General features: G+C 40.4%; 1 protein-coding gene across 1 annotated transcript in view; it reads right to left on the bottom strand.

Moving 5' to 3' along the window:
• Fhit (fragile histidine triad) overlaps window positions 1-26,329 on the bottom strand; it is a 286,577-nt gene that overhangs the window by 152,073 nt on the left and 108,175 nt on the right. The window contains exon 5 of the mRNA XM_005387532.1: window positions 26,010-26,078. Coding sequence (XP_005387589.1) covers window positions 26,010-26,078 — 69 coding nt within the window. The remainder of the gene's footprint in view (window positions 1-26,009; window positions 26,079-26,329) is intronic.

Raw genomic sequence — 26,329 nt, 5'->3', positions numbered from 1 at the left:
CCACAGCTTCTGGAATCCTGGAGTTACCCAAGGGCTTTCTACACCCTAAATAATGAGCCTATCATATGCAAGTTGAAGAACAATGAGAAAGAAGGAACTAAAGATTTTTACACTGTCAGAAAAGAGGCAGCTGGTCACATAGGCAGTAATATTTGTGCAGAACACAGTGAGCTTTGAACCTTCTGAGCAAATTGACAAACTGCCCTCTGGAGCCTAATTTCCAGCATCAACACCATTTTGCCACTATGGCTGGTCTCCTGTCTCTACTCCATAAGGGCTCTCCACACCAAAAAGGGCAGTCAGGTTAAAATAACCATCGACAAAACAGTTTGGTAATTAACAATCTTCTTTTTAAAATATAATTGTAGTCAGCAAGATTTATAGTCTCTTCTGGTCATTAACAATCTACTTAACAAGCATAAATCTAAAGGCATTGCTTTTCTGAGCCTTTGTGTCAAAAAGGTGAAAGGGCAGATTACACTCAGCTAGAGTTCAGACCTGGAAAATGAACCCAGAATGTGAAAAGCAAGATTATGCAATAGTTTTCCCCAGAGAGTGATGGAGACTGAAATGGAAATTATTAATGCTAGAGGTTGTGTTCAATCGCTATCTTAAGGAGAAACAATATTAATTAATCCCCTATGTCATGGCAATATAGCTTAGGTAGGGGTGAGAATTCCATAAAGATCAAACCAAGACCAAAATCAAGACTTCAGAACAGACTGCACAACCATCATCATAAAAGTGTTACCAAATTTATGACAGAACTTGTTTTTTGGTTATGTTTTGGCAGCCTGAAAACATTGATCCCTGCAAAGCCTGTTCAAATGCCACATAAAAATAGATGTGGAAGCTTTTAAACTACTCTTAACACTATATGCAATAAATTAAATCACAGATACAGTCATTTATAACACATTATATTTTAATACTATATCTGTGAAATTCATAATTACACAGTTATGCTGGTCAGTCAACAATACTGTCTTTATGCAATCATAGTTTGCCATAACCTTTTACCCAAACAAAGCTTATTGTTGGTCCATTTGTTTTACTTGAAGCTTGTGGGCCATTCAAAGAGAAAGACAGGAAGTTCTCCCAGTGGTCTGTTTGCTAGTAATGCAGAGAATCCATTTCAGGCATAAAGGTGTCAGCTAGTGATTCACCCCAGCTCCAGTCCACCTGTGGCCACCAAAGGGCACACTGGTAGAATAAAAGAGAAATGCCTCTCTCTTCCTCCTACAAGTTTTAGATGGTTGGACAGGGCTCTTTCCAACCAAGAGAAAAGAATATAACATGAGATAAATTAGAGCAGGGAGAGAAACTAGATTGAGTATGCTCTATCTGGAACAAATATCCCTACAATGGATCCTGCAGGGCATCCCCTGCTAATGGAGAAATAGGGGAACACGCCGTGGGTGACAGACTGGGATTGCTGCCAGCAGTATGGAAAGTCACAGATCTGCTGAGCAGTACTGATAGAAAGGCTTTCTATCTGCCTTTGTAAAAGTACAAAAGGAAAACAAAAGACCAGAACAATGCAAGTTCTATTGATTCAAGTTCAAAGGAGCTTGAAAAGTTACTTGTAAGAGATATTTCAACTATTTTCCTCCCTTCCCTAGTGGTTTACTAATACATGTGTCTCTAGCATCCCACATTCAGCCTCAGAAGAATTCACTGCCTAATATTTGAGGAGGAATAGGAATTAGTATTGGTGACACACACTTTTAATCTCAAATATTACCACTAATAAGCTAGAAGTAGAGTGTAATAAACACAGAGTAAAAGACTAACATGATCAGTTAACAAAGTCTAGAGAGGCAGTTTATGACAGAAGTTAAGAGCATAGGTTCTAATGACACACTGATATTTGAATTCTAGCCCTATTCCTTACCAATAGGGCAAGATATGTAACTTCAACTAATCACATAGAAAATGATAAAAATAATAATTATCTTGGGCTGGGGATTTAGCTCAGTGGCACAGCACCTGCCTGGCAAGCATGAAGTTGTTTTGATTCCCGGTACCAGAAAAAAAAACAAAAAAAAAAGTGACAAAAAAAATTATACAGTTTTTATGAGCATTAAATAATTAAAGATAAAATAACATTAATAATGTCTAACATCAGCCTCATTACCAGCAGGGCTAGTCACTATTGCTAACTAGTATTGCAGCATAGAAGAGGCTTGTCCTTTGGACATCTGACTGTGTTCTAGAATCCACTCCTCAATTCAAGTGAATAACTACCTGACAACTACCACGCTTTGAAGTCAAGATGGGAGTGTAGAGGAGAACAAGTCAAATCTATAAAGTTCTTACATAACTGACAATATGAATTTAGTAGAACTAACCTCTGAAATGCAACATTTTGTGATGGTGTTATAACATCTTTGGACTTTGAAAGATCAAAAAGTCTTTCAGTGACTCATATTTTCAGGGCCCTGCAAAATGATCAAAATTGGTACAAGCTTGACTTAAAACAATCATTTGGCCTTTGCAGACTTTCCAGACTGCTAATAACATCCAGCCCCACACCTACTACCTTCAGTGGGACTGAATAAAGGACCGGAAGGAGGCTGGTCCCACCCCAGTGTCACCAGCTGGCTTCACACATCCAAAGTTTAGCTCTGTCAGTAACAAGCAAGGGAACACTTTCAAACCAGGCTCATAATGAGAACAGACTTCTGAGCCTGACTGCACTGGGGCTCCTTTAATTATGTATGGAGTTAGAAGTAGGGCAGCAGCCTTAACTGGGGGCAATTCTGCCCCACAGCTGACATTTGGAAAGGTCACTGGACACTCTGTTGTCACAGGATGGTGAGAGGTGTTTCTGGCATCTAGCGAACAGAAACTTGAGATGGTGATAAGCCTCTTATTGTGCACGGGCTACCACCACACACACACACGTGTGTGCACAGAAAAGAAATTTCACAATTTTCTGGTCTAAACTCTTAATAGGGCCAGGTTGAGAAACCCTGCAGCAGCATGGAACGTAGATCAGCGTAGCTCCATTTGCTAAGTGTTTTCCGCATGAGCTGGAAGTTCTAGGCACACAGGCAAGGACTACTGTGTCCTCCGTCTCTAGCGCAGTGGCACTGTAAAGCTTGGGGTCTGAAGGTACAGCAGTAGAAACCAGCGCAAGCCACCATGTTTCTTCTTTATTGCTTTGTTTTGGTTTTTGAGAGAGTGTCTTACTATGGTTCAGGCTGGCTTTGAACTCACCATGTAGCACTGGCTGGCCTCAAACTCATAGAGATCCTCTCACCTCTGCCTTTCAAGTGTTGAAATTATAGGCATCCACCACCACACCCACCGAAGCATCCGTTGCTTATCAAGGTCATAATGTAAGGTGAAAAGGAAAGATGTAGCTGACCATCACTGCTTGCTTGGGCACCTACTATAGTAGACACCTCCTATCAATCTGCCCCTCCTTCTGCATCTGTCTTCCCCAGAGGAGCCACTGGCACCACAGACATAGCCAAAGGGAAAACTGTGTCACCTCTCCTCCCAAAATACAGGCAGACTCTACTCACTTCTCTCCATCCATAAGCCTCCAGCACTGCCAAGCCAGCAGCCTTTTCTCTTAATGGATCACATTCTGCTTTTGTTCTTGACTGCTGAATTACATTCCAGGCACAGCAATCACCAGATACCCTTTCCAAAGCATGATGGTACCCAAATAGTTTTTGCTAATTGCTTCTGGGAATCATGACAAGTACCAAACAAATTGTTTTAGCTGGAAAGGATGGGGAGTCACAAGGCAATTGACCCTGACAAGTTGTGGCTTGTACATTAAGTACCAAACAAACACCAAGCACTGGGACAAAATTTTGCGTCAAAATATGTCAAGTACCAAATTAGATGAGTTTCAAAGTCATTGAGTATTAAGGTGTGACTGTATCCACCACATCATTGCTGTGTCCAAAGCCTCCTAATGGCCTCACTATGGCTTAAAATGCCTTCTAACACCCACCACTGCCCATGTCTTTATTCTCCCAACACTGTGGCCATCTCCTCCTTACCCAGCAATTTGGACTCCTTCTCCCCTCAGAGCCTCTGCACTGGCCCGAAAACGCTGTTCCTCCACTCCTCACATGGCAGGGGTATTCACATCATCCAGGAACCATTTCCCAGCAAACTCATCAAAGAGAAAGTTTCTGACTATACAGATAAAAATCTGCCCTTCCATCTCTAAGAAGTGTCACTTTGTCTTATTATCCTTGAAACGTGTGACATAAGCTGAGAGTTTATTCCTTATTTGTTTACTGATGCTCTACATTGGTCGTCCCCCAGGTAGAGTCACCTCCATGAAAGCAGGGTTTCAAAATGGTCCTGTTCTCTGCTGTAGCCCAAGCATAGGGCCTGGCCCAATGGAAGGGGAAAATGTATCCATGTAGCTTCTGAATGGACAGAGAAGTACATAGATATGCAAATGAACTACAAAGAAAAAAGACATCATCTACAGAAAAAAGGTGTGAATTGTCACTTGCAAGGGTTTCCTGGAATTTCCAAATTAAACTCTAAATTGCACCCTTTGTTTAACTGAGTATGCCAATCCAAGACTAATCATCAGAATAATAGAGAAGTGGGTAATGTTCATCAACTACCAAAATAACTAAAATTAGATTAAAAATTCCTTAGTATAAATCTCTTATTCTTTTCATGAGCACCAATTTAAAGTTCAACCTATAGTCTTAAGTGACTTACAAGAGACAGTGAAATAATGAAAGTAGAATAAAGTACTTTTAATGATCCTTAATATCTCAATGGGTAACTATAGAAATGATCACACAGGCTTTCAAATATGATTCAACAATGTGGACCAGCATGGTATGAACATAAATTTAAATCTTATTTTCCTTTTATACTTTTTGTTACTATGAAAAAACATTAAAATATTTAATATTCACAGGCACTCTCTGAAACAATAGCATGAGTACGTCATCCATTCCAGAAATGTGGGCCAAATGAGAGGGCAATATTGCTGTGAATGGGCCATGTGATACCTCCAAATGCACATCAAGCATGAATAAAATGAACCAGGGACACGAGCAGTGGCCAGGAGAGCAGGTGCATGGGAGCGTACGGAGTCCAGCAGAGCCAGAAGCTGAGGAAACCTGTGCTGAATCACCTCACATGCTTCCTCTTCTTCCAGCCTTCTTTCTATTCTTCAGCTCTGGATTTTCACTCCAGTTCCATCCCAAAACCTGTGTTCCAAACTTTACATTCGTGGGATATCTGTGATTTTATTTATGCACAGAGATACACATAGTCCAATAGAACTTTCTGCAATGATGGGAATAATTGAATTCTGCACTATCTAATGCTTCCACATGAAAGGAATTGAATATTTAATTTAATTTAATTTCAAGTGATCTGACTTTAAATTTCTAGGTATGGTTATTGGCTACCATGAGGCATAGCACAGCATCTTTTAATCTTCTAGGAAACTCCTGCTCATCCTTCAAAGCCCAGCTAAATGTCCCATCCTTCAGAATCCCCTTCCTATTCCTGTTCTCTAAATAGCATGTTGTAGGCACATTGATTACACCCACTTATCATACTCCATTATAACTATTTCATGACATGTTGGTCCTTCTTCCTAGACTGAAAATATCTCAAGGGCAAGGACTCTGTCTGGCTTATGTCTAAGCTGTTAGTGCAGAGCTTGGCACATGAGAATAGTTTGACAAATATTTGCCAGACGCTCAAATGAAATAGTGAAACCATCTTTAGTTGTGAACAAATATAAGTACGGTTTCCTAGGAAAGTCCTTCTCTGGGGAAGGTCTTAGTGCCTTCATACAAGAAGGTGCAAGCCAGATACGGACCTTCAGCTTTTTTGCCACATAGCTTCTTTTAATGGAAACAGTTTTCCAATATTTAAAATATTCTGCCTTTCCAGAAACAATTATTAGATCTGGCAATTTTAGATAGACGTTCAGGCTTGGCAACAATGAATGAGAACGAAATATGCAGTTATATCTTTTAGATAATAAATACTCTGCAAACTTTTTGTCTTCCTGTTAGCTTTGACTACTTTTGGTCTTTTCCTGTCTTCGGAACCCACTTGACCTTACAACCTGAGGCAGTGAATGCAGAGCCAGGAAGTTGAAGTTCAGACAATGATTTCTCATTTAAAACAACAAAACGATAATGGTAACAACGACAGCAACAACACAGCAATGGCTGCTCGCATTCACTGAGCATGGTGCCGCAGGCGTTCCACTAGGCAGTTAATACATTCTGGACTCCTCCATGACCTTGAAGATAGTACTCACCTCATTTAAGCAGTAAGAGTACCAGGATCATGAGGTTTAAAACAGAATAAGCAAAAACTCCACCCGTAGGCTTGCCTGTCACCAGGCAGACACTGCCATCTCTCCTTTGCAGAGCCGATTCCCTCCTCACCCTCTCAGCCTGGATTTGACCCCCAGCATGATTCACTATGGGATCCAAGGAAAATGGTGTACCTTTATGCATTTCTGCTCCTTTGCTAACAGTGAATTGCAGAAATAAGAGCTGGGATTATCTCCAGGAGCACATGAGATGATGTTGATAAAGCCCTGACACTTCTTCCAGACAGTTCCACAAATGGAAAACTGAGCTCACTGAGTAGGCAGAAGATGTCTGGGGCAGGCTGGCACATTTGGAGCAGGGAGATGGGGAAAAGTTTAACCATTTAAAAAAACTATGGATTATGGTTTTGCCAGCACTCAGCCTCAGGCATCAAGAAGCTGTCCTGTGGAAAACAAGTATGTCAGTGTAACCAATAAAAATATGACTCCACAAAGCCTGTTTGTCACTTTGTGCCAGCTGGATGACATAAAAAAATATGTGACAATAGAAGGTTTAGAATTAGCTGCCATGGACCTACTTCTCTTCCAGGCCAAGAATTAGAAATATTTTCTATAAAAGTCAAGATAGTAAATATTTTAGGCTTTAAAAAGATACATGTAAAGAAATGAGTATGATTGTGTCCCAGTAAAACTTGATTTACAAAACCATGCTTAGCAGCAGACATAATTTGCCAAACCCCAGTGCTAGCCGCCATGGAGGCAGAGTAGAGACTCAGTTAGAGCCACCCCACTTCCTGTTAGTAGTCATCTGGCAGCATCGCAAGGACAAGACAATGTGCTGCCCACTGGATTATTCTCTTAGGTAGCTCAAACCCTTAAGGTAGAGGCCTAGACAACAAGAGGGTGTGAAACAACAGCTTATCCATTGGCTCTTGCCCTAGGCTAATCCCACAGGGCATGAAGCCTGTGGGCCTTTGCCTTCATCTGGTGGATGGTTCTTCCCAGAAGCTCCGTAGCCTTTAACAAAGCAGACGAGGTGACATGGCCTTTTAACATGGGTAGTATTAGCTCCTTTGAGTAAATCAAAGGAACAGATGACACATCCACAGTATCCAAGAAGTCTAGGATGCTTAGATTTATATTTTCAGTCAAAAACACACAGTTCTCCTCCCCATGTGCCCTCTTTGACCTCCAGCTGCACCCTGGGACCACAAGACTTGGAGTTGCCCATTTACTGTGGGTCAAGATTGCAGTGGCTTCTAGCTTGGGCTGCCTGGCTTGGATTATGCAAGATCCTTTCTTGATGTAACATTCTCAAGAGCAGCTGTCTTTCAAATGTGTGACCAACATAATGCCAAGGATGTAGGCGCTGTTTGGTCTATTAATATAACTTCTCTCTGTCCTTACACTTTTGGGTCTGGTCTCATTTAGCACTGTTTTCCTTTATAGCACTGTCTGCTCATTTCTAAATTACTGTTTAAACTTTAATATACTTACAGTGTTTCTGTCATTTCCACTCTTCACTGTTTTGCTTTCTGAGTGAAAGGAGGTCGAACAGGAATAGGCACAGTGTTGGAAAAGATCCTAGCTTAAAGGTCTGAAAGCCAGTGTCTGAACCTTCAGTGGCTCTTCATCTCTGTGACAGCTGGGGCAAAACAGTAAATGCCTTTGAGCTTGACTTTCTCTACCTGCCAAGTGCGGGTAGGTGTGGAAATCCCAGAATGGTCTTGTGAGGATGAAATGGAGGTAAATATGGAAGATTCCTCTTCCAATTCAATAATGAAAACACAAATAATCCAAATTAAACAATGAACACAGGACGGAATAGGTATCTCCCCAAAGAAGCTGTACAAACAGCAAAAATCCTGTAAAAAGTTGCTCAACGCCATCAGCCATCAAGGATGGCTAATCTAATCAAAGTTACAGTAAAATGGCCCTTTATACCCATTAGGGGGACTATAACAAACAGTTAGGAAATGCTGTTAATGAGGAGGTAGAGAAACTGGGACGTTCATCCACTGCTGGTGGAAATGCAAAATGGTCTAGCTGCTTTGGAAAATATTCTGTCAGTACCATACAAAAATGAAACGTGGCATTACCATGTGACCCAGCCATTACACTCTTCAGCAACCATCCTAGAGAAGTGAAATCATATAACCACATAGATATTCGTAAATGAAGTGTCATTCACTACAGCAGTCTCCCTGAGAGGCAAAATATGGAACAACTCAAATTTCCCTTAAATAATGAACAGATAAACAAACTGAGCCAGTCACACAATGGAATGTTATCTGATAATGAAAACAAACGTTTCTGTATTGCAAAGGAAACTATTAAAAATTAAAAGGCTACCCATAGAAAGAAAATATATACAATATATCAAATAAGATTAATATCCAAAATAGATCAGTTCATACAAGTAAACAGCAAAATAATAATCTAAATTTTAAAAATATACAAAGGACCTGAGTAGACATTCTTTTGCAGATGAAATACACACAGTTAACATGCTTATGATAAAGTGCTCACTATCACTAATCATTAGGGAAATGCAAATCAGAACCGTGAAGTATCACCTCACACTTTTCAGGATGGCAGTTGCCAGAAAGTCAAAAGACAAATGTTGATGCAGGAACAATGTTGCTGGTGGGAATGTAAATTAGTGAGGCTACCATAAAAAAACAATGTGAAGGTTCCTCAAATTTAAAGATAGAACTATCACAGGATCCACCAATCTGACGTTTGTGTATGTATCCAAAGAAAATAGTACGACTATCTCAAAGAGATACCTGCACTACCATGTTCACTCCCGAATTATTCATAATAGCCAAGGTAAGAAAACATCCTGTCTGGTGATGGATGAAAATATGGTGTATATGTGTACACAGGAACATTATTCAGCCTTAAAAGAAGCACATTCTGTCATTTGTAACAGCACAGATCAACCTGGAGGTCATTGTTACATAGAGTGAAATAAGCCAGGCACAGATAAACAAATATTGTAACAATCTCACTTATATCCAGAAGCTAAAAAATGTGGAAATTATAGCAAAAGAAAGCAGGATGGTGGCTACTAGAGTTTGGGAAAAATGAAGAACTGTACACAATGGTTAAAACCTTTCTGATATAGGACAAATAACTTCTGGAGATCTAAGGTACAGGATGGTGACTAGAGCTAATAATTTATTATGTACCTGAAATTTTCTAAGAGAACAGATCTTAAGTGTCCTTATCATAAAAAGGGAGTAAGTAATGCGATATTAATTAGCTTTACTGTGGTAATCACTTCAATATATACAACACATATCAAATCAACACATTGGACATCTTAGTATATAAATTTGTCAGCCATTTCTTAATAAAACTCCAAAACAAATAAATTACTGATACATACTACAATGTGGTCATTCATGAAAACTTTGAAAATTCTGGGCCAAGTAAAGAAAGTCTACAAAGACTACGTAATGTATGATGCTTTTCATATGAGATGTCAAGTGAATCTCTAGAGACAGGAAGTAGATCAGTGGTTGCAAGGGCTAGCAGAAGAAGTGTAAGGGGATGACTGCTCCTTCTTGCAGGGCAATGACTATGTTCTGGAATTAGAGTCAGGTGTTGCACCACCCTGTGAACACTGTAGAAACCACTGAGTTGTACACTTTAACTAGATGAACTCTTTGGTATTTTAATTGAATTTTAATAAAGTTGTTGTTAACAAATATAAAAAGTTCGTATCCTAGTGCTTTACACACAGTAGGAACTAAAAAATAATGACCAGCATTATCATTGACCTACCCCAACATCAGTTCTTATTTTAATTTTTAAAATGCAGCAAGTTAATCTAGAGAGTTTAGCACTATTGTCCTGAGAATTGAAATACTCAAACATGTGGTGAGGTCTAGGAAAAGAAAGTGATATACTCCGGGACAGACAGTCAGCAAAGCCCTTCACAAATCTGGGGGGAGGGGGTGGGCGGAGCAGGGGCTTTCAGAATCACTATAAACAGCGATCAGAAAGCACAAACAGGAAAAAGATTTGATTTCCTGATGGACTCATGAAGAAGGCGGTTCAATTAAGCACATGGTTCATGAGCACTAGTGATAAGTTCAAGAAAAAGCACAGTCAGCTATCCAAGTGTCTTAGAGGCAAAGGCCAAGACCTCTGCACTTGCCCAGCTTTAGAAAGGATGACTTTTAATTTAAGGAACAATAATCTATGTAAATGGAGGAGACTAGAATTAGAATCCCCCGGAGGAATGAGTTGCGAGGGCCTGAAGGCAGATGATAATGAGAATAGAAAAGTAATGGTGACTGCTTCATTATCATGGAGGTGATAGACTGAACAAGAAATAATCTAGCAAAGTACCTAGCAAATACCTAGCAAAGTTCAAAATAACAAGAAAGTGAAGTAGAAAACCAAGGGAAATGTATTTTTATGCTTGTAATAGGGAGTCAAGTAGGAACCCATGCCTTAAATTGAAAAGAGTCAACACACAAAAAAGAAATTAGGAAGGAATGTAAGGGGGAAGGGAGGGGTAGCAACAGACGATTTTAGAGTAATGTGGAGTTGCATTAAAGTCTCCCATCTCAACCTTCAGGAAACTGGGGAAAGAACATAAGTTGACAAAACTATGAGGTTTCTCCCTCAATAAAGATAATAAAGACAAAAGTAGACTGAGGATATTATTTGGATGCTTGGAAAAGTCCTGAAAATTCTTGGAAAGTAGGAAACCAGAATAGGTGAGAGGTGTTTGGTAGGAAAAATTTTTTTTTTTTTTTTTTTTTTTTTTTTTTTTTCCGGTACCGGGAACTGAACTCACGACCTTGTGCTTGCCAAGCAAGTGCTTTTGCCGCTGAGCTAAATCCCCAGCCCCTGGTAGGAAAAATTCATGGGACCTGAAACACTGCACAGGGGTGAAATTTGAGAATGCGCTGGGGCTGACCTAATGTTACGGTGTGTGTCTAGATGTCCCCCCAAAACTTCATGCAGTCATAGGGTGGGCTTCTAGAGCTTTTGATTGACCCATGGTCCAACACTGGGATTATGGGTGTGAGTGCTACACTTGCCTGGGGGCGGGGAGTCTGCTTACAGTATAAGGGAGGGAAAGAGCTTTGCTCTCGCTGCTCCTCCCCTTTTTGCTCTTGCTGCTTTTGCTGTTTTCCCACTGCCATGAACTGTTGCCCTCTGGCTTGGAGCCAGTCAAGTATGGACTGAAACCTCCACAAATTGTGAGCTAAATAAACCTTTCTTTCCTTAATTTGGGACATCAGGTATTTTGTCTCAGTGATGAGAGAAAAGTAACCATGACTCCTGCATTTGCTAATCTTGGACTGTTCAGTTTGGGGTGGTCTCAGTAAGGGCAGGTATGGAAAGAAGGAGGCAATCTATGGGAGAAAAAGGGTATGTTCTACTATCAGATGCATAAAGCTTGAGTGACTGATCTCAACTTGAATGTCTGGATTAACCTAACATAATGACTTGTAAGCAGTGTTTTATAGGTTGGTTCCAAGATGATGAGACAAGAAATTTTAATTAAATATCAGCACCAGTACATTCAGCTTGTTCACGACTCCATGAATCTTCAGAAATTTCTAATTTGAAATTGTCTTTTAGGTATAAAGCCACAGTCTGAGTCATCTTGCACTTAGAAAATAACCGTGAAAAGCATATTGAAGAATGAAAAGCCAAACTGTAACTTCCTCCATTGACAGGAGAGACAAAGAATGTCAGTTCTCATAATTTAAAAACTCTTTAACAACTCAAAAAGATTTATGACAATCATTTTCTGTACTGTAATGATGTTATGTAGTCATCACACACTGAAAACCAACTAAATTCATAGATGTAGAAGTGCAAATAACAATTTCTAATACTAGTCAGTTGCAGAGACTATGCTGCTAGACTTTTAATTTAAAAATGAGACATTCAGGTGCTGGGTTCGATTATTAGTCTGTAATGAAATTCACTGGCCCGAAGTCCAGTAGGATTTCCTCTTCTGAAGACCTTATCTTCCTCCTTGTAGATGCTGGTATTTTGGGTCTCTGGCTTCTTTTCTGGGAGAACAACTGAACAGTGCAGTTCTTGAATGCAGAAAGTGGGAGCTTGCCTAAGCCCAGTGAGTCCCAGAACGTGGAGAAAATTCCTTAATTAGATATGGAGTGTGTATATACAAATTTTTGCTCCAAACCAGTCTTAGCAATTTCCATTAAGGACATTCTTCTCTCTACCATGTTGGAGCGTCTGAACTTAGGGCTTAAAAAACCTTAAAATCAAATGTGAATTTCTAAGGCTTCAATGTATATACTTTAAAAAACTGTTCTGGGAGTTAGGGAGTTATTGTTTTTTGGCAGAAATCAGAAAGGTGTCTGTAACCCAAGTGGATTAACTACAGCATATGGGGCTGCTAAAAATTCAAAACATTGAAGTTTATTTAGTGAATCTCTATGAGATGAGCCAAGTTCACAGTACTTCCTGGAAGTTGTTTCCTAGAAATCCAGTCCCTGAGTGGTGAAATTGTAGCTGTGTATCAATTGCTTACATCATTTCTCTGGCCTATTATTTGCATATCCATCTAATTATTTTTTAATATTTCCATCCACAAAATTCAAAAAATATTAGAATCACTCTAGCACAGTCTCTCCTCATTTAGAAACATACTACTATTATTGTCAGTTTGAAAACTGTAAATAGCATTTAAGTTTGTGCCAACAGTTAGTGGAAATGCCTAAGTTTTGAAATAGTAGGGAGCTCGCATTCCATCTGGTGTGTTTTCATTTTAGCTTCCATTCTCAGTGAATTTTAAAAGTCAACTACAGTGTCAATAGCCTTTCTGCTATGCTAATGTGTCTTCCCTGTGGAAATCACGGGGAAAGAGTCCTCAGGGCAAAAGGTTCTTTCTCAGTGGAACTCTTCAGTGTCATGGGATCACAAAGAATCTGAGCTGAAAGTAGTTTAGAGGTGACCAAGATGAATACCTCTCAGTTGGGGAACAGAGAAACTAAGCCCCAGACAGAAAGAATGGCCACAGTCTCATTAGCCACCCAGCCAGGACTTCAGCCCCCACTGGAGGCTTTTTTGATGGTGCCACTGTCACTTGCTTTCCTCCATAGCCTTTTTCAGAGCTTACCACCCCACATTCATTAAGAGATTTTGCTTTCTAGCATGGTTACTATCACTCATGTCTGATGCATGTGCAGCAGGCCAATATATCAAAGCGATCACAGCGACCATCCCATACTCTCTGGGCTAAAGGGAAGTGCATCTATTGCTGAGCAGCAGTCTTCAGTACTTACTTCAACTTCTAAGACCAAAGCCCAGTGTGAGAAAGAAATGATTCATGAGGGTGAAGGAAGAAAAACAGTTCTACCTGGCCACCGCAGACTTGAATAAAGAGTTTCTAGCTGTAGAAGAGGCAGAACTGAGAGAGCGAGTGAGAGTGAGAGACAGACGGAGACAGAGAGAGAGAGGCAGAAAGAGAGAGGTGTACTGGGGGAACATGATCTACCCTGCTGCTCAATATCTCAACCCTAATATCTGATAATTAGGTTTTTATTTGCTGGCACAACAAAATTCCATGGCTCAAAGCCACACAAATTTATTATCTTACAGCTCTGGAGGTCAGAAGTCCAAAATGGTACCTAAAAGAGCTTAAAACCAAGGTACCAGTATTTGTTTTTGGAGACTAAGGGAACAGTCTACTTGGTGCTTTATTTTTTATTTCTGTTTTGTGCTTTCTAGCTTCTGAAAGCTTTCTGCTTTCCATGGCTTTGATCCACTTCCACCTTCCCAGGCAACAGTGACCCACTAAGGCTCTCTCACATGATTCTAACGATTTTACTTCCCTTTCCATATTTAAGGGTTTCTGTGGTTATATGGGGCCCACCCGGATAGTACAGGATGATCTTGCCATATTTTAAAGTCAGCTGATTAGCACCTTTGGTTGTTCAACAACCTTAACTCTTCTGTGCCATGTGACATATTCTGGGTCCAGGAGATTAGTTCCTGGCCACATTTGGGAATCTATAATTCGGTCTTCTCCGTGTAATGTGCTGTAAATTGCTTTTCCAAATTTGAGAATCTAGGAGTAGAGTGAATTTGAATTCTCCTCTCCCCACCCAGAATTCCATCCAAAATTCTGACAGTACACAGCTTTGCAGAGAGTGAAGAAAGAGTACAGTAACTACATGAGTGTGTGCTGGGGTGAGGTCACATGAAGGGGAAGACATTAAATCTGTGGTCCTAGCCCTAGAAAAATGTAGAGGAAGACACAAATTTTTCTATGTCTGTCTTAAAAGTTGCAAAAGGCCTCAGAGCAAGTGTACTTTGTGGGCTTGTCAGCAGAGGTCATGTCAGAACCATGGACACCTCCAGAGATCTAGGATGCTAAATATTATCATTCTCCCAAAGAGTGATGGCCTTTGTTATATCAGTGTGGACAAGGATGTGCACAAGGATCAGGCAAGTTGGATTACTTGGATTCTAGATGCCAGAAGGAACAATGACAAGGGACCCCACCATCCCAGTCCACCCTACATGACAGGCTGCTTCTAAGGGACGATAAATTGACAGGTTGTAAACCAGACTGGGACTAAGCTATAGGCCTGACCTGGAGGAAACAGTATTGAATTTGCTAAGAAGAGCCTGGCCCTGGGACAAAGGAATTGTTTGCTATCACCGCCAGAAACTAAGCTACTTTTTATAAGTAAAGAACATCCCATTTTTGTACAGTAGAGTTGATGACTGTGGACAGAGTAAGAGATGGCTTGGTGACTGAGGAGAAATCTGAGGCAGAAAAAGTAAGTAATGTTAAGGTTTACTTGAGCTCTCCCCCCACAGCCTCATGCATTGATAGGTGGGGCTTTTTGGAGGTGACTGGGTCATGGCTGTGTGATACTGGATTAGTCCACTGATGGGTTGATAGCTGGGTGTGATGGTGGGAGCTGAAGCCCGGTGGGAAGAGGTGGGTTGCAGTGGGGGTGGCCTGAAAGGAAACATCCTTCCTACCCGCTTGATCTCTCTCTGCTTCCTGCCTGCTGTAGCATGAACTGCTTCTCCTCTGCCATGTTTCCCTGCTTTGGTACTAGCTGACTATGGACTGAAAGCTCTACAAACACTGTGAGTCAAAACAAACCTCTCCGCCTTTAACTTGTAGGTGTGAGGTATTTTGTCTCAGAATGAGAAAGTAACTGAGACAAAGGGGAACAGGGGGCTGCAGAATATCACGTCAGCATGAATGTTTATCTACGTGGGTCTGTCCCTCTGCTTCTCAAAGCAGGAACTCAGGAATAATTTGGTTCTGTACATTTTTTTTTTCTTAACAAAGCAGAGAGTAAAATTTCCAAAGGCTCATTTGTCCCACTATTTCAGCCTCAGTGATAGGTCACACACAAGTACTTCCCATGAGGTCTTTGTCAAGACTAAATCAATACATAGGTGTCTGCTTTATAAAATGATCCCTAGCCAGACACAGTGGCAGGGGCCTGCTCTCTCAGCTAAGGCTCAGGCAGGAAGAATAAGCATTTAAGGTCAGTTTGGCCAATACAATGGGACTCTATCTCAGAGAGTTTGGCCAATACAATGGAACTCTTCCTCAGAGAGGAAGATAAACGGAGAGAGAAGAGAAGAGAGGGGAGAGAGGAGAGAAGGAAAGGAGGAAGGAAAGAAGGAAAAAGGAAGGAAGGAAACAAACTTAACAAAAAGACCTGTAGTAGTTTTTATTAATTACAGAATTATTGCACACTAATTATATAGAGTTGGGAAACAGCAAATAATGCAAAGAGAAAAAAAGGTATGATCAAGTATTCCATTTTCAGCTACATCACATCATTCTGTTTAATTACAAAGTATATGTCCTTCCATGCTCTTCTTTCTTTGCTATCTTTTCATCAAACTTTATATCTCAATATTTTAAGAACTCTTTTAATGATTACAGATATGTATATATCATTGAAATATTCATGTATTATTTGGCATTTAAATATTTCCTCTGTTGAGGCTTTCCTAAATATTTAGGTCACTTATACAATTATTACAAGCACACACATACATGCTGTCTATGGTGATTTGGAAGATATGACACAGATAGGATAATTTTTCATCCTAGAGGAAGATAACACAGAAATGTCTATTATTCTCTTGGCAGGGTACTGACACAGTTCCAAACACTCAGGCCCAGGCAGATTGGTCTACCTGGGAGAGTGCTGCTAGGACTCCGGGGGAATCACAATCACCAAATTAATTTGTAGGTAGACTGCAGAAATGAATACAGATACGGAGCTAGGCTTGGTGATTTGATAATGGAGTTAAAATCAAGGTCCTAGTGTATCTCTAGTCCAAGGTCGGATATTCCACCCTTAATAAAATTCATTCTTTGCTAGCAGGCTTTGGTAGACTGTTGGGATTATAGAATAAGTTATTTCTTGAGAGGAAGATTTGATGGGAAGGAAGGTAGTAAGCAAAAAAAAAAAAAAAAAAAAAGGGCCACTTACAGCTAAAATGAAAGGCATAGAACTGAGGAATGGGTGAAGGCAGCATTGAATTCAGAAGGCTGGGGAAGTAATAGATTCAGCTCAACAGTCATTTCTGGAGAACCTACTTCATGAGGCTGTAGGATTTTCTGGAAGGAGGCAGAAAGGAAAAGTGAATAAAACACTTCCGGAAGTTCATAGAGGCAGTGGAGCAAAACAGAAGCCAGACTCTGGGAGGCAGACAGCCTGAGTATGAAGCTCAGGTCTGTCTCTTACTTTCTGCCCAAAGAAACTTCATAAAGTTTCATTTGCTTCGGCTTCTGCATCTGATGGAGATAAATACAACTTAACACCCTATTTTGCACTTCACTTATGTACAAACTTGTCAGCATGCTAAAGTCCTAATCACACTGTGCCTTCTCCATGTGAGGGTCTCACTGGTTGATAAAAATCTTTCCCCTAATCTCCTTCAAGAAATCTAGTTCAGCCTTATTCCAGATCACCAATAGATGACACCCTCAAGATCCCGATGCTCTGGATTATGAGATGAGTCTTGAAAGAAGAACGTGTTCTGTGGCTACAGAGAGGAAGATAAATGGTGCACAAACTCTGCGGATAGGAGAGACTTTAAGAAGACCAATCGAGTTTCTGACTTCAGGTTGCAAAAATAAATCCAGCCTCAGTATTCACATCAATTGAAACAGCCATCATTACCAGGAAAACCAGCTCGGAGTTCACACATGATTTGACCCAACCACGAGATGTCCTTTCAATAACTTGGAAGAGTTTTCCTAGAGACAAAATTCTTTTAAATAAAAACATGTTGGAGCAAGGACTGCATTTCTGTGCAGAAGAAATAATCTGTGAGTTCCTTAGTTACTGGGAATGTAAGAAGGATTTCCAACAGGTACTGTTTCAGCTGGTCCAGAAGATATTTATGATCCACTGAGAGCTGTAAGCAAGGGCTGTTTATTTTTTTATAAAAATAAGACAGCAATTTTCTTTTAAATATTTTAGTATGTCATCATGACATGAATACTCTATAAGGCATGCAAAAGTATTTAAGGGGTTCACTGAGCAAAATCAGCTTAGAAAGAATGACCTTGGGAATTGTAGAAGCTAGGCTGGAGTGTGTCGATGATTTCTGTGTACTTAAAAATATATATGAAAAGGAGCTATAATTCTTAGCTGGGGCTATCCTAAAAGTAGAGAAAAAACTAACCTTGGAAAATGTCATTTTGTTTCACTGTAAGTCTGAATGGCCTTCATTGGTAGCAGGATGTCCAGGACAGGTAGGGTTTAGTGCAGATCTAAAATGCGAGTGTGTGCATGTGTCTAAGACTGAACAGGTATCTGAAAAGCAAGATTTAGGGAAGTCACCCCGTCTAAGAAAAATACTTGTCTCACTGTCTTTGTTTTCCATAAAAATGAAGGAAAATATTTTCCTCAGAACAAAGCAAAGGGTGATGGAAACAGGTTTTATAGTCAAACAGATTTGTTATAAACAAGATTTGCCATTAAGGTCATAAGACTGACACTTTACTCTGTGTGCAGTTTAGTTTCAATTAAACCTGCCCTGCTGTGTTTATAAAGATTAAAGAAATGTGTATATAACACCTAGCTCAGAGTTCAGCGCATTGTGGATTCTCTGTAAATGATAGTAAAAACTGTATTATATTTTTATTTTTCAATAGCTCTCCCTAAGAACAAAGACTTAGAGCTGGAGTTACTTTATGAGTATTAAACTAAATTTAGAAACAAAGAAAAATTGCATTTTTGCTTCACAATTTCATATATGCTAAACACAAGAGATGCAGATTTAAATATCGAGTCAATATTAAAGAACTAAAAAAAAAACAGTGTTTATCCAGTGTATAGAATATGGAGCTGCATGTGCTTCAGCCTTTTAAAAAATTATCTCATTTCAAAAAGAAATCTGGCCCTTCTCAATAGGGTCTTCTAAATGGGGGGCAGGGTGGTGGGTCACCACAATCTCCACAAAGAGCTGTTTGGTAATGAGCTGAAGCAATTTGAAAGTCTGAGAATAAAATAAGTCAGAATCTTTTCTTTCCAGGGAAGATTTCTTCATTGTGTGTAAATGTCAGGCAGTGTGGGTTGCCTACTTGTGACAGCTTAAAAGTTTAATACGCTCACAAATTATTGAGTTGCTGTGTCTTTGAAGGTTCTTGTCCACAGACATATCTCATGACAGTCATGGGCAATGACATTGAACCTATATTAATTCTCCTTCATGAGTTCCTTGCAGTTGGAAAAAACTTCCAGGGCTCCAGAGTGGATGGTCTCTGGGCAGTCACCTCCCTTCTCTCTGACTCCTGACTCCCACAGCTCCTCAGAAGGTTCTGTGATATTCTTGCAGGATGATAATAACAATGTTAATCACAGTGCAAATAGCAACAGCTAACTCCTGGGCTTCATATGAAAAAGTCATGACATTCTCACAGCAGCCCTATCATAATGCCCATTTTAATGATGTGGAAACTGAAGGATGGAGAAATTTCCCAGTATTGTGTTCAGAGCTGGGACTGAACACCAAGAAATCTGGAGCCTGTCCCTACTCTTAGCCCTACGTGACACTCTCTCCAAAGAACCCTTTTAGGTATTTTTCAAAATTAAAATAATAAGCTTCAGCCACCTTAGTGACATTTTATTGGGCTACCCATAGATGGGACATCATCTACAGAAATAATTTCTCCAAAACAGTGCCTCCTCTGTCCTCCCAAATTCATGGATTATAGCATGAGTATCCCTGGTGAAATTAGCAGGAAAAAAAAAATTGTAACTTCTGCGTATAAGGAGTTTTCTGATCAACTCTGAGGTTATTTCATTAGTGTCTGATGACTTCACATAGTTTTCATGGAGGTCCCCAGTTCCTTGTGACCACCGTGATAACCCTCTGTGCTTTCCAGCGTTCCATACTCAGCAGATCCTACCTAGATGATTACCCTAACTGTATACTCCCTGAACACTGATTGTTATGTGAAAAATGGATAGAAACAATTCTTAACTAGATAAATACTTTTCTACAGATCTTATATTCTTCTTCTGCAGAGAGCTAACTGTGAATATTGGAGGTAGACTTCGTTCTCTTATTAAAATAGGTGGTCTAAAAGCATTTGGTAACATGGAAAAGGAGTATTTGAGGTCAAATCATTAACTTACCACTACTATATGTTTATTTCTGGTTATATCACATGCAGCTTCTTTGAGTTAAAAGTCCTCATGAATTTAGAAAAATCCACAAAGTTGTCCTTTTATTCTGAATGAAAGGTATCAATATTTTCATTTGAAAATTCTCAAATACTCAGAAACTTGCCACTCAGTAGGAGGACTTTGTGAACCTAGAGGGGAAAAACCTAATTAACTGTCTCACTGAAACACTCCTTCTTTTTTGGAGAGTCAACTAGGGACCCATGGCCTTTAAGTCCATTGTCAAATGATGTGTGAAAGAGATCCAAGTTCAACAATAAATATCGTCAGCAATATAATGGTTCTCTCCAGCCTTCCGGGCCAAATGACCTGCATTTTAGCAAATTGATTTTCTTTTATGCATTGTGTTAAGCCAACCAATTGTTTCCCATGACATGCTTGAACCCACAGTTTCTCCATCTATGAAATTCATGGTTGAATTTGTCCAATAGCTGATTGCTGGTCCCATTTGCTTTAATAATAGTCACTTCCTTCATCAGTAATGGGTTTTATACTCAGCGCACAATCACAACCATTCAATGTCACCCATAAACATTTGATGAATTTTCCAATACAGTTATGAGAGCTGCTTATTTGAGACACAGTTAGGATGAGTCTTTCTGATTTAATGAGATGGTGTACCATGACATTAGGCAAAGAATACTTCCCTCCTCCGTATGAGATCTACATGCTGTTTTATCCAAAGACCCATTTGTGTCATTATCATAATCTTCATCAACTTGTCAAGATCAGAGCGGTCCCACTGAGTTCAGAGAAGGCCTCATTTAATTCATGGAAACTTAAAGAATATAAATGCAGAAAGAGTTTAGGAGCTACAGATAAATATAATCTGCTTGGAGAGCCACACACACACACACACACACAAAAAAAAAAAAGGGCTTTACAAGACATTCTGCTTTGGAGAAGGATGGAGCTTGAACTCAGGTTTTAGAGAAAAAGCAGGCCTATCCTCTGAAATCGGGTATGTATAATAATGAGCAAAATGCATGAGGAGAAGTCCAAGTCAGAAAGCCGGAGGAAAAGCAAGTGAAGGCAAACTCAGAGAACACAGTCAAACTTGGAAAGAGAGAGAGAGTGGCTCTCAAGCCTGCTTTCAGCAAATCCCGCATCCGTATTTGTTATGGGCAGACAAACCTAGGTTTTAGGTTTTTAGGGGCAAGTGATTTACCATCTCTGGCCTGTGTCCACCATATTAGCCTCGTGATCAGACAAAGCCTATAATTGCTTGTCCAGGCCTTTCTGTCGCAGCACAGTTTTCAGCCTTCTGCATTGATTCCTGACCAAAGGATTCTGATCTACTAGTGCCCCACTGAATTAACTGCAGATGTCTGATAGCACCATGTCAGAGTCTCACCCAGTGCAGCTATGAGTTAATAAGTCAATAAGTCAAGCTTCTGAACGCAAGATATGCCCTCCTTTTAAATTATATCAGAACCAGCAGGAAATTCCAAGTTCTTTTAGTTCTTCCACGTGCTTATCTCTCGGCCAAATATCCACTGACAGCCAACTCTTCGCCAGATTAGGGCCCCGCTCTCAAGGCTTTGCAATGACTCTGGGGAACGCAGGCACTGAATGTACACCAATACATGATTTCAGGCGTGGTGTTAAAGAGGAAGTAGACGGAGTAATCCAGTAGAGCTACTATGTGTGGCACAGAGGATTAGCGATTTTAGTTGGAACAGAAGGACAGCAGAAAGATTCTTTGAGGAGGTGACTTTGAGCTGAAATCCAGATGAACATATGAAGTAGGAGGAAGGGGAGGAAAAGGTAGACGTTAGAGGCAAACACAACAACAAAGACCTTCAGTTCGAAGGAGGAATAGCATGTTTGACAGAAGCAAGAAGAGAGAACGGAATCGACAGGACTGGGGAGGTGAGTAGGCAAGACCTGAGACTGAGGTTGAAAATCTCATCAAGGGCTTCAGCACTTCAAATAAGTAAGTAGGGAGGTGAAAGAGATGTCACAGATGAATGGGATTCAGAGTGGACCAGGCGAAGGACCTGCGAGCAGTAATATCTGCATAGTAGAGAGGAGAGGGCTCTCCACATAGAAGTCAGGGATGTCAAACTCAAGTACCTGTGGGGCCAGGCCAGTACCCTGAGTGAGTGAAGCAAGTCTTAGGTAAGAGACAGACTCAGGAGAACTACAGTGACCTATAGAATGAGTGATGTGCCTGATAGCATCACGCTCATTAAAAAACACTGCAGACAAAATAAATACATAATTTAAAAATACATTTCAGACAATAATCAGAACCACATGAGGAGGTAAGGAAAGCCCTGGGCCATCCACACTCAAATCTGAGCTGGAGGAAAAGCAGGAAGTAGGCTGGGAAAGAGAGAAGTCAACAGAATGGGGTCTCATAAAAAGCAAAAAAGGGTTGTATCTTGTACTCCAGGATCTAAGCAAAAAAGAATGTTTTATTAGGCAATAACCCTACTAACAAAAATAACAAAAAGGCAGTATTTGCTATAGAATTTGCACAACCAGCTGGACGTGCAGGCGCACGCCTGTAATCCCAGTACTCGGGAGGCTGAGGCAGGAGGATTTCTGTGAGTTTGAGGCCAGCCTGAACTGCATAGTGAAACTTTGTCTCAAGAAGACAAAACAAAATAAAATAAAACAACAACAACAAAAAGCCCCAACTTGCACAGCTCAAAAATGAAGGGAATGATCAAATGGGCCAGATGTAGAAGGACATGAACTACAGAGCCGTGTAGTTCAGGCAGTGACCAAATGCACACATCTTCCCCGAGAACTGTGATCTCACACACTGTGTCTCAATGGACTCAGGAAGAGAAAGCTCACTCTCTCAGAGGCATTCTCACTGCTCAGACTTTTCTCAGTTTGACCTGCTATTACCTGGAGATGATATCTGCCTCCTTGTAGACTGACAATTCCAGGTGGGCTCTCTGGGGCTACACAGAACATATGTAATGCTGTTCCACTGCCATCGCTTCTGATATTTGGAAACAGCAACTCTGCCACTGTCACTCCTCTGCAAGCCATCCCTTCTCTGGATTAGATACCAGCCCTTTCCTGATCTTTGATTCTAGAAACTGCCATCCCAAAGATGCCTCTGTGAATGCCCTCCAGTTTGTCACTGTCCTTCTTAAAATGGTGCCCAGAGAAAATGCAACGTTTCTAACAGACAGAACTTAGGGCCCACTTAGCAGCCTTTCCTATGAGAGAATGCCACTGTATTGACTGAGCTCAGTCTGCTGCTGTCCTGGTTTCCCACCCCTCATCCTCCAAGGCAGTCTGTTTGCTGCATGTCCTGCAGAGACGCATAGTCCACAGGGAGCGATTTCATTAGTATAAAGAATGCCGTTCCTCATCACTCTATCATTTCTGATTAAGATCACTCAGTCTAATGCACATTACGTCTTGTACCAATAAAGCTGAAGCAATGCCTCATGCTTCCCATGGTTCTTTCTGGTATAACCTCATTGTGCACCCAAACCTTAGGAGTTTTATATGAGGAGGAAGAGGAAACTGAATGAATGGTTAAAGGCAGAGACAAAAGTGGAAATAAGGCCCTTGGGAAGAGTGCTGCATGACACTACCAATGACAGAGACTTAATCCAGGTTATCCACTTAGCCCCATTGCTACAGCTGTAAAGCAAAATAATAATAATAAGAGAACTAACTAGTTCTATCTTTTTTGTACCTGGAATTGAACTCAGGACCTCGTGCTTGCCAGGTAGGCTTTGTGCCACTGAGCTATATCTCCACCCCAGGCTCTTAATGAATTAGTATGTGCCAAATGCTAAAATAAGACTATTGGTCAAATATGTCATGAAATATACATGATGATCCTTTAGAGTAGTATAAACTCTTATTTCCATTTTAAAGATAAGAAAATAACAATTCAGATGTTAAGTGATTTTCCCAATGTCAAATAGTTAGTAGGTAGCATTAGGATTTGCATCAGATTCTGCTCATTTTCAGTGTTCTATCTCTTTATAGTTTTATATCACGACTTCCCTTAGTGGATATTCTCTATACTGCACATGACCTACTCATTGTTTGTAAAACAAACACCTCTCATGCTGATTACTTCTCCTGAGATGCTCCTCCAAACAGCTGGAATGCTGGAACATATGCTGTCCTATCTGAGGGGCTAGAGATGGCATCAGTGCATGACACATGTGCAGGAAGGCAGGAAAGAAGGGCTGCACACTGACCACCGCACTGGACACCATGTCTTGGAGCACGCAGAAATGTGTCTGTGGGGCTCCTTTCACTGGTATATTTGCAACATAAACAAGATTTCAAGGTGACTGCTCAGCCTAAGAAAACAGTGCTTTCAAGTACTCTTAATACCACTCTAGCAGTCTTCACTTGTACATAAATCATGTGCTACTTTATTCATTAAAATATTCATGGCAATATTTTGTTAACCTTATTTTATGTTACTAGGATCACTACTTCCTTTTTAATGCATTGCTTTATAATTACTCCATAACTCTGACTTTCCTGCAACGTGGACTCAGCCCTTACCAAACCCCAAACAGCATTCCACATGCAGTGAAAATAAGATCAAAGTATAATACTATAGAACAGCCTAGAACCCCAGACTGGCAGAGAGCCTATTCACACACCCAGTCACACGCCAGGATCAGCTGGGCATCTTACATAACAGCTGGTGCTCCACTGCCTTTGAAATCTCCTAGCACAGAATCTAGCACAGGGATGCCTCCTCCTAAGAACCGAGATTGTCACAAAACAGCACTTAAGTACCAGTGAGGAGACAATTTTCATCGAACACAGGTCTGTCGCAGCTCTTGGCAAACACAGGAAGAATGAGACAATAAGACATATCCTATAAGTCTTTTACCCCAAGTGATAATCACACACCTTGAACAATCCGGTGAGTCCCAGAAAAATAATTATGAGTTACACTATTAAGTGTTGATCTCTCATTATTTGTTTTCATGGTCTGGACAGCCAATTTACTGCCCATTTACTGCAAGGAAACCCCATAAACACACACAGAAAAGCACAGACTCTGTGTGACCCTTGCAAATCAGCTGAAGAGAATCATAGAGATTTACCTAGCAGAGACATAAATAGACAACCACTAGACAACCAAAATAAAAAAGGCTTGAAAAATAAGTACATGGCCACTATGGCACCTCTTTCCCATTTGACATCCATGGTAGAAATCAATACAGCATCTTTCTTTTTTACATCCAGAAACAGCCTCAAAGTCCTTTTCAACCAAGCACTCTAAGATGCTGGTACCATTTGATCAGTGATAAGACGTGGGAAACATATTTTCCCTTACTTGATTAGAATAAGCAGGTAATCTATAATTAGCGTACATTTTACACCAATCTAATTCCTCAGAGGCTGTGTGTTCCACATAAGGCAAATGAGTATCTAGAGGTGGTCAAGCAGACTTGACCGGGAGAGCAGATAAGGTGACTCTGGCTGATTCACGTATGTACTGATTTCACATTTTTGTCTTGGCTGGGAGGACCCACAAATCAGTCAACTTCTAAAAGCTTTACGATATATAAGTTGCACTCATATCATTCAAACCAGCTAGTTTCTACCCATCATAATTCCAATTTCCATTTTGAATCAACCTTATTTGGAGAGACAAGCTACGGTTTAAAATGTGTGAAAAACTAAATTTGATATTTGTCTAAAAGAATCTTATGTAAGTCTGCTGGTTTTCCACTGGTGGCACGGTAGATTTTCCTCTATGTGGATTCCGGACCAGTATCTCCACACAGATATTTAGTGTCCTGGTAAATGACAAGGCAGAAATTACAAGGACACTTGGATGTTGCTGCTGGCTTTCATTTGAAAAAAGAAACTATTACAATTTCTTTGTCTCACATTCCTGTGATGGCCACTCTTCGCTCCTTGGCCTCTACTGCCACTTTCAAGTTATACTGGGTAAATCCCATTTAAGATCACATCTAGTGCGCTGTCTGGTTCACTTGGTTGATTTCACCACACTGACAGCCCCTGTGATCAAACAAGAAGAGCACAGCAGGTGGACTCACCTCCTCATAGATGCTGTCGTTCCTGCGGAAGTCCCCAGCCCTTCTGGGAAGAATATGGACATGCACATGCTGAAAGCGGTAAGACAGAAAGAAAGAATGTGATTATCTCTTCATATATTTTTGCACTTGACAGTGACAGTCTCATGCAGCCCAATTACTCAGCACTGGTTACTGCTGGATTATTTTTCAGAGGAAGATGACGTTCACTTTCAGTAATTATCTATGAAATCTACTGGGAACAGAGAGGCGCAAAACAAGAGGCAACAACTTGGTGGCATATATGAGTTTGAGTGAAATGCCAGAGGATTCTAGAGCCTTGT

This window comes from Chinchilla lanigera, unplaced genomic scaffold (genome assembly GCF_000276665.1).
Source record: "Chinchilla lanigera isolate Chin_1 unplaced genomic scaffold, ChiLan1.0 scaffold00029, whole genome shotgun sequence".
NCBI lineage: Eukaryota > Metazoa > Chordata > Mammalia > Rodentia > Chinchillidae > Chinchilla > Chinchilla lanigera.
The sequence above is the reverse complement of the archived record's forward strand: the minus strand, read 5'-3'. Positions and strand labels throughout refer to the sequence as shown.